A 9,712-nucleotide genomic window follows, 5' to 3' on the forward strand; every position below is an offset into this window, starting at 1 on the left:
AATTATACCACTCTAGGGTAGGCCTAGTGAGTAGGCCTTTACTAAATATTGTATTGATACCAGGCCTCACACACACAAGCAACGAGACCTAAGCTAGACTAGAGGATGTAGTATATAGTAGAGCCGGTAGAGCCTACTCCCATTTAGGATAGAGTGTATAGAACTTAAGTAAAGTAGGCCTAGGCTAGCCTATTTTAAGTCTAGAGTTGTTGCAGGGCCACCTAACTAAAAAAAAACTTTAAAATATAATTTTGCTTTTATTATTAATTAGCCTTCAACTCAAGATAAGTAGGCCCAGACAGTCCTACCTGACTTTGACCTGCTACCTTCTGCATTCTCAGAGAGGGCGCGCGTACAGGTACACATTTTTCGCGGAGTAATCGTCCGACACAAACAATGTAATGCGATCGCTTAGTGCACGCACATGTTGAAGTTAAAGATACTGTATTTAGTCTTTAACACCACTCAAGTGCACTGATTCAAAAGTAGGGCCTGCTGCAAACTGGTCATCAGAAAGATATAAACGGCGCACTTTGTTCATTTTAACGGTTGTCAAGAAAAGAACAGTTTAATTTACAAATATACATTTTATTTGTAGACTAGGTGTGGTCGATTTTTTTCAGCACAAGGGTCAATTATAATTATACAGTAGAATTATAGCACGGAAGAAGTAAAAAGAATGGAGAAAATCAACACCAGGATCAGCAGACTATACCAGCTACCAGGCTGGTAGAGATCCTTTAAAGATAGTGTTTCAAACCTCAAAAACTTTGTAGGCCTAAATACCACCACTAATAAATAAAATCCTTTATTGTTCTCTTGAAATGAAATATGTCAGTTGTGTGATTAGTGAATACAGCCACTATTGGATCTCAATGGTAACATAAAATAAAATAAGCAAAAAGGTAAATCAAATTAAATCAAAACGATAAAAAACAGTAATAATTATGAGCCTGCAAACACTATTTGCTTTATCCATCGTCAGATATTTGAAACTAAGACATAGATGATATTTTAAGATATTATTATTATTATTAGTTGTTGCCATTTTTTAAATTATATTATTAAAAAGTATTAAAATTGACTTGTCGTTATTCCGTACCGTATGCAGGTTACGGAATGACATAACAAATCTTACTCTGCATTCAACGCTTATTCCATTTGTATTCAACCTGCTTCTAAAGCATTCAGTGAAATGGAAAGGTATGAAGCTTAAACCGTGTCCTTTTGTACCTGTGTTTCTCTTGTACGATTGTTGTTTAATAACATACTACTGTTCCTCACTCGGTTCACTTTTGTACACATCGGGAATGCTCTTCTAAAACACGCGCGAAAATTCTCGCCCATGAACGCGTACACAAATGGGTTTACGCACGAGTTACTGTACGCCAGTGTCAGAGCAAAAATCCTGAGCTTTGAAATGGCTAAGTTATTGTTGATACTATTACCAAGTCTTTGCCACAGATTTACCACATGTATTGGTAACCAACAAATAAAGAAAAAGACAACAACCAGAAGTATCATCTTGGTAACTTTTTTTCGTTGTTGTATCGAGTGCAAGCTTAATGTTGTATCTCGGAGCTGTTCCCGCGTCTTCCACAGTTGACGCAACATGTTGACGTTGCAGACAACGAGGACGGAGAGCGGGATTATGTAGGTACTGACCACAACGTAAATGTAGTGCGCTAACAACCCTTCTTCGTTGAACTCTTCAACACAGTAATGTCTTCCGTTGAAATCCACAACCGTTGAAAACATGGAAATTGGAATCGATAAAAGCGATGAAACTAAATGGAAGAAAATTCATGTAAAAAGTATTAAATAAATAGCAATTTTTATTCCAGAAATATAGAATAACCATCTATGCTTCCTTTTATGAAAATGGTATTTTCACACGTCCAATCAAATGACGTCATAATCAGTAAGAGCAATGACATCGTGATAATACAACGATTTTATATTTATCATGACGTCATTTTATTGGAATTTTTAAAATATTATTTTTATCAAAGACAGCATAAATGGTTATAAACGAAAACTTTCTTTTGTTTATATGGTAACAAAAATGCATGCTTATGTATTTATCGTCGTCGTCCTCCAGTGATCAACGGTTTTTCCTGTAATCTGTATTAACTTTATCATCAACACGACGATCATTGTTGTTGAGACAGGGGAGGAGAGGTAGGAGACTCGAGTTAGTAGGTCTATACCAGCCGATTATCGGTACTGTATCTATTCCAAAGTATCATAGGAATATTTGGTAATAGATCACATGTGTATCTAGTAGTAACCGAACCCTTAACTTAACCTTACATGATACAGGCTCCACGTGTGATATAAATTAGATGCTGTATATTATGTGAATGTATAATTTAATCGTTATCATGCTTATTACACCTACCTAGGACTTTCGTATCTAGGTGACTGTCGATAGTCAGTCACACTTTACACTAATGACATCTTGATATAACCACGCTTATTACGATCAGCTTGTAGTCAGTGTCATTCCTCTCATACACTAATTCAATACTTTTTTCATTATCAATTAATCTTGAAACCAATACTGTCTATATCTATCAATAACCTAAATTATTACAGAGTATTAAATCAACTAGACCGTACGCCATGGTTGAACTATTAACAAACTATGCCGCATTTACAAGTGTCACGAATACTTATTATATAGTACTAGTGCACACAAGCAATTGACACTAGCAATTGTGGACACTGAACCTACGGTGAGCGAGTGTATAGGTTCCAGGACAAAATGGCTAAGAATAAACGGTATTCAAAATTAGCCATTTCTTCGTGCGATATAAGTCAATATAAAATATGTACTTACTGATCCAAATTGATATGTTGATAGTGAGTGCCAGGGTAGCCGTCCGATAACGGATGGATTTTAGTGGATACACGATGGCAAAATATCGGTCGATGTTCATTGCCATTAACGTCAGTGACGTCGCGTGGACAGACACCTTAAAAAGAACTACATTTTGATAATAAAGATACCCAACAATATAATGAAAAAAATGAGTATTACCATCTGCCATGCGTGAAATATTCGTGTGACACTAAATAGCCAGCTACATAATTGAAAACAGAGCGAGTGGATAAAGGAAAAAAGCTATACGCACAAAGAATTAACACACCTGCATGAGATACATAACAATACGGCACAGCGCGTTTCCAAAGATCCACACATGTTTTGTATACGTGAAGATAGTGAAGGGAGCACACAACACCAGGAACATAATATCCGTAACTGAGATATTGACAATGTAGCAGTTAGTAACAGTTCTCATTGTACCGAACCTACACACCACGTAAATGATAAGACTGTTAAAGCCTAAACCAACCACAATGAACAACGTCCACGTAAACGGTATGGCGATCTGTTCGACGTCTAACATGTTAACAATGTCGTAATAGTCGTTCCCGTACGAAATGTCATAGTCGTTGATTCCAGCGGCTGGAAAGGTAGCATTATCGTCCATTCTATAATAACAAAATTAATATGAAATTAAAAACGCACCTACTGACTTTAAAGACAGATTTACAGTACGTAACACATATTAAGTTTGGAAAATCAAAATAAATCGTCTAAATCTGATTGCTTTGCTTGTTTGTGGTTTGTTTAAAAAAAAAGAACGATTCATGTAGACTCACTGAGTTTACTTTGATTTTGCCAAATTTAGTCCTTATGTTATTTTAAATATGTGCAGACTTTTGTAAGTAGACGCCGAGTGTGAAAAGGAGAAAATAGTACCTTCAGAACAAGAAACGTAAAAATAATTTGATGGAAAATTAAGCTTTTCAAAAAGCAGATACAACGATATTGTTGTCTCGGATAAATCCCAGTATCATTTTCAATACATCAAAAGTACGTCTGTGTATAAAACTAAATACTGAAATGTATACACATTAGATACGAAGTGATAACTAATAATACTAATACCGTTCTTGCTGAAAAACATTGTTTATGAAGCAAAAACACGTCTTGACAGCACGTCTATTGTTTTTTTTGTTGTTGCATATTTATGCCTATTTATGAAACTGCTCATCAACTAAAATGTAAATGTAATCGTCCTCAAGCTTACTTGAGGCCCCTACGTGAACCCACGGCAGCCACAGTGCAAATGGTGACGATCCTCTACTCTTTTCGTGTACATAATATTTACACGGGACCAACTACTTTACGTCCCATCTGAAGGACGAGGCGACGAGAGTAAAGCATCTTAAGGATGCAATCAATATGGCACAGGCAGGCTCGAACCCATGCCTTATCATATCACTCTAAACTCCAAACAAAAACTCAACGGCATTGTAAAATATAACCAGTAATTTCGTTGTTTACAATCTAAATTACTGTTAACTAGGCCTACACAATACATACGGTATAAATTAACTTCTAGCTGTCTAGTGTCACTTTTCATTTATTTTAAGTTTAGTTAATTGATATTCGTGATTTTGTAGTCTCTTTTGTGTGGGCGGCTTTATAAAGCGCAAAACGGTTTGTGTATGCGAACTTTGAAGAGCTATCATTACATCAGGGCAACTTATACACCTACGTACGTTTAAAGAGTAATGCTTGTTTCAACGATAGAGACGCAAAGCAAGAACGTAAGCGCAACGTAAGTGATTTGACCACAATCACAAGCGATGACACACTTGCGTTGCGTGTTCGTTAATGCGTTGCGTCTCAGAGTGGGAACTAAGCTCAAAGCAGAGTAGTTTGCTACGTAGACATTACGGCGTCATTGAAATACTACTGTACGCACGTTCATTTACGTACGCATTGAACTAGAGGCGTAAGACAGAGGCCCCTGGTTTAGGAAACCTATAAGTGGTCCTCCAAGTTCCAACGGCCTCGAGCGTTTTTAGCCTTTTCGGCATATTTTAATGTCTCTTTTCTTCTGGGCACTGCTCCGGGGCCCCTGGGTTTAGCCAGTGAGCGCATAGTCGTTACGCCCCTGCACTGAAAACACTTTATTTTGCATATCGGTGAGATTATCTTTTCTTGGACTTCAGCTCAATTATGTTTGTTTAAACTACGAAATAAAACCATCCGCGTAGTTCAACGTTGATTATCGGATCACTATCGAAAGCTTCAATATCCGTCATAAATCTTGCACTGATCATGTAATCTACGGAACACGATTAATCGTCTCATAAACGAGCAACCGAGTTTTCTATTGGTTGCAGTAGTCGTCGTTGTCATCATTCTTATCATCCGTATCACCATCAGTCCCAATCATTGTAAAACTGTTCTTAAAAAACCAGCGCTGTGTCTATGGCCAATTTACACAGACGAGCGGTAACGGTAATACAAATTTAGAATCTATGTTATTCATTATGACCATTTACACACAACCGCGGACGAGCGGTTTATAGATACATATTCTACGTGGGACAAGCTACGCGGTTTTTCCGCTTACCACCGTTACCTCTCGTCTGTTTAAATTGGAATTTATGCCAGAGATTTGATCTTGGTATCATTCACAATGCTCACATGATCTGTTTGTTTTCCCGAAGTCTATTCTATAACATGTAAAAACTCTACCAACAATTGCAATGACGAAGTTTGCTGGATTCTAGTATTTGGAAAATTCCGTGAAATGTCGATCTTGCAGGAAGAGAAACGTTTGCATACAACCCTAATATTAATCATAAATCAATACATTAGCCTACTGTTATCCCCAAGGTCCCAAAGACCAATATTAGGCCTATTGAGCTTGGTTCCCACTAGGACGCAACGCCAAGACGTACAAAGTGATTTGACCAATCTCAAGCGATGAATTATTCGAATAGTAGCGTGTGATTGGTCAACTCGCTTACGTTGGGTCTACGTCGTCCTTGTGTTGCGTCCTAGTGGGAACCAAGCTTTTATGATTGGAAGTTAGAAATAATAATATTATAAGAATAATTTTAATCTATAGTGCTTGAAATTGATGTACTGTCCATAGAGTATTATATGCAATCAACTGAGGTACCTAATTATACGATGAGAGAGTCGACATCATTATTCAGGACACCAATTATTATGTTGTGGAATAAATGAGAAAATGATTTTAAGAGACTCGCAGTGACCTGATTCTCAGTAGGCCTACTGTATCTCCTCATATTACGATGATATTTTCACAGTAGGCATTTAGGTCTAAATACCGTATACAGCATCACTCAATAACCTTACATGATACAGAGTTTCATGTGTATCACATTTTAGTGCATATATCATGGGTACGTTATGATACCAGGCGTAGCATTCATGTGAATCACATTTAACGCTGTATTACGGACCTGTCATGATACTGTGGAGAAATCTAGATATTGTACCGAGAATTAGAATCTGTTGCTATGCATAAACACATTTATAAAATGTTATATCAGCAACAATTGATTTGGCCCAAACCTTAGTATTGTAGAATCCTTGATAGTGCAATTATCGACACAGTAGATGTGATGCAAGGAACCGGATGGGTATGATTAATCCAATGCCCTAAGTACAAATTCATTTCGATTAAACTATACAAAGTAGGCTTAAGGCCGGTTTAAATCACACCCAATGTTTCCGAAGAAGAAAACAATTTGTCTTCATGTAGGCCTACGGGGTCCTGTAACGTGTTTCATGATGAAAATCAGCCAAATCGGCTTTCTTTTTAGCATAGGAGCACGTCAGAATTGGCTTACGACGTTTTACATTTGTTAATGGGGAAAGGGTGTGTCTTGGGGTATCTGATAAGTGGTTCGGATATCTTGAATAATAATATGGACAAACAATGTATTACGCGCCAATTCAAACATTTTCAAATGCTCAGTGTATAAATACCTGAACCCGAATAAAGTGATTTTTTAAACAAAAAAGGCAAAACTAGTTTTAAATGAGTTTCAATTTGAAGATTTTGAAGAGAAAATATATATACATTAAAAATACATTATATAGAATCTAAACTTTTAAAATAAACAAATCGTTTTCCACAGTACGCAACGCCAAGGTAAAGCTTGGTTCCCACTAGAACGTAACGCAAGGACGTAAACGCAACGCAAGCGTTTTAACCAATGACAAGCGAAGTTATAGACAGTTAGCAATCACAAGCGAATAAACCATCGCTTGTGATTGGTCAATTCACTTGCGTTGCGTTACGTCCTTGCGTTGCGTCGCTAGTGGGAACCACGCTTAAGAATTACTTTTGTTGCGCGTACGTCCTTACTTTGCGTCATAGTGAGAACCAAGACTAGATAGAATCTTAATCCCGGCCTGGAACTCTTTAAACCGTGAAGAAATTACACATTGAAAAATATATCATTGTTTTCATGGTGTATGCACAAATAAAAATAATATGCTTGCGATACATCCATCACATCATTTGATGTTTCCGTAGATTGAAATTTATCATTAGGTCTATTTTACGTCTGTATCCCACGAAGAGCTGTTGGCAACCATGATGTGACGCGCGCGCGCTCAAAAACTGACAAAAATAATTAATGTCACTTTAGTACGCGCGCGTCTACTTAATAATAATAAAAAAATAAATAAAAATGTCTCTTGGTAAGTCACTGAATGTTGAAATAACAAATATAATATAATAAGTAGAACTCCTATTATGAGGACACCTTTGGAGACCAACGAAGTGTTTCCTTCAATTCATACAATATGGGTGTTCTCTGGAAAGGGTTAACTGTTAAGCTTGGTTCCCACTAGGAAGCAACGCAAGGACGTAACGCAACGCAAAGTGGTTTGACCAATCACAAGCGATGGATTATTCAAACAGTCGCGTGTGACTGGTCAACTCGCTTGCGTTGCGTCTACGTCCTTGCGTTGCGTCCTAGTGGGAACCAAGCTTTAGGGACTTGCTGTTTGAGTACCCACTTCAAAGGGAATGGTTTTACTGTAGACCTACAGTAGTATGAACCTGTATACATTATAAATGATATAATTACAGTACAACAGTAATAATAAATAAAACGCTTACCTGCTGCCCGAGGTGTGTTATTTTAACTTCAGTCTATCGCAAACTAAATCATCTAAGAAATCACCTACTATTTTCTTCAATATTACCGCAAGTAATTAATAATAGCGCCACCAAGAATTTTGTAAGTAAATCAATTTCCTCAAAAGTAGTTCATAAGGAGTCATTAACAAAGTAGATCACGTGAAGCAGAGAAAATAATTGAATCTGCAATCTAAAAAGTGAGCTCATTTTGAAGCTTATGAAATCAGAGACAGATCATCAACAAATAGATCATCAAATGGGGAAAAGAAATATCTTCCATTATCAAAGGTAAACTTCGTTTCGCGAAGATCATTACAATTGAAATAGCGGACAGCCCTTCATTCAACGATAAAACGTATTACGTAACAGAAATCAACCGGTGTAAAATGTAAAAGAAAAGGTAAAGAAACTATCTAAAGAAATATCTATGAAACAGCAATAGGCATAAACAACCTGGTTTCAACAACAAAAACATTATTATCATTTCAAAGACCGAATTACGTTTTCCTAGAAATGTTTATACTGCACTAGTTAATGCACATAATTACTACATAAGAATACAATTACAATACAGTACAAGTAGCAAACTGATTATACAATGAACTAGTACACCAAGAAGGAGATACATGCGTATAAACGAACGAATTTTATCAGCATTTGAACGCGCGCGTCTGTAAAATTCTTTTACACGCGCGGTAAATTAAAACTGGCTTTCATCAGAATGTGAACGCGCGCGTCTTTAAATTTTGTCCTTGACAGTGAAAGCAATATCAACAATCCACCATCGCTAAATATAATGGAGGCACAGTTTACGCGCGCATAGAAATTAAAAACGATTTTTATCAGCTTTTGAACGCGAGAATGACAGTAGCAACACTATACCCTAGTTGCATTCATTCTTTCCCAACATGCCAGAAAATGATGTTGTATGCTTATTCTTAAGTCTCTGTCTATCAAAATAACTGTCTCAGCCAATATGCAGTGTTTGTGGTTTATGATAAAACAGTAGCGGAAAAATTAACCGAAATTGTTATAATACCAACGACGAAATTTGCGTGATTGGAATGAAATATGAGCAATGTTATCGGGCATCGATTTATTAAAGGGTAGCTTCAGGTTTAGTTTCTATATTATTTATTACGAAATATAAATATTTTCAACAAAAAAACAATTGAGCTTGAAATTAATGTTGCAAAGGGGTTATATTTTTATAATAACAATAGCAATTTTAAACACGAAGATTTATTCTGGACAAAAAATAATTATATTCGCAGTCTCAGCATCACATCCATGTCAGTGTAATAAACAAACTTTTATAGTATAGATACATTAGAACATGCATAACATAGTAGGAATAAAGCTCTGTCTACACTCTCAAACTTTATGTGACAAAAAAAATGTGATGTGACCATATATGGACATGATGATGTCATAATCACTACCACAATTTGGGCATATCTACCATATTTGGGCACATCACACTTTTTTTTTGTCAAAATAGTTTGATAGTATAGACAAAGCTTTAATCGACATGATGTAATAAGCCATGGTTTATTCATTAATTTGTTCTTTTCTCTACGTGTTGCTTTAAGGCTAAAATGGACTCGCCGACTTTTCAATCTTGCAGACGTTCTAAATAAAAACATCTATTTATTATTTAAGTCTTTCATTGCTTAATGCTTAAATTCAAAGTAAAAATAAAGACATTATCCGATACT

General features: G+C 36.3%; 1 protein-coding gene across 1 annotated transcript; it reads right to left on the reverse strand.

Annotated features, from left to right (window-relative positions):
- Positions 1-567: 567 nt before the first annotated feature.
- On the reverse strand, positions 568-3,497 carry LOC144839305 (G-protein coupled receptor 54-like). Its single transcript, XM_078694622.1, has 3 exons — positions 3,153-3,497; positions 2,843-2,978; positions 568-1,787 (listed from the first exon to the last, which is right to left on the reverse strand). Exons 1-3 carry the CDS (start codon positions 3,495-3,497, stop codon positions 1,213-1,215), a joined length of 1,056 nt encoding a protein of 351 aa, XP_078550748.1. The 3' UTR covers positions 568-1,212.
- Positions 3,498-9,712: the final 6,215 nt, after the last annotated feature.

The sequence above is a fragment of the Antedon bifida genome, chromosome 4, assembly GCF_963402885.1.
Source record: "Antedon bifida chromosome 4, ecAntBifi1.1, whole genome shotgun sequence".
In the NCBI taxonomy this organism is placed as follows: Eukaryota; Metazoa; Echinodermata; class Crinoidea; order Comatulida; family Antedonidae; genus Antedon; species Antedon bifida.

Coding starts and splice junctions, on each gene's coding strand:
- LOC144839305 (XM_078694622.1), bottom strand. CDS start 3,497: ATGGACGATAATGCTACCTTTCCAGCCGCTGGAATCAACGACTATGAC. Junction 2,979..3,152: donor TTGTTATGTATCTCATGCAG/GTGTGTTAATTC, acceptor GTTCTTTTTAAG/GTGTCTGTCCACGCGACGTC. Junction 1,788..2,842: donor CAACATATCAATTTGGATCA/GTAAGTACATAT, acceptor TCTTCCATTTAG/TTTCATCGCTTTTATCGATT.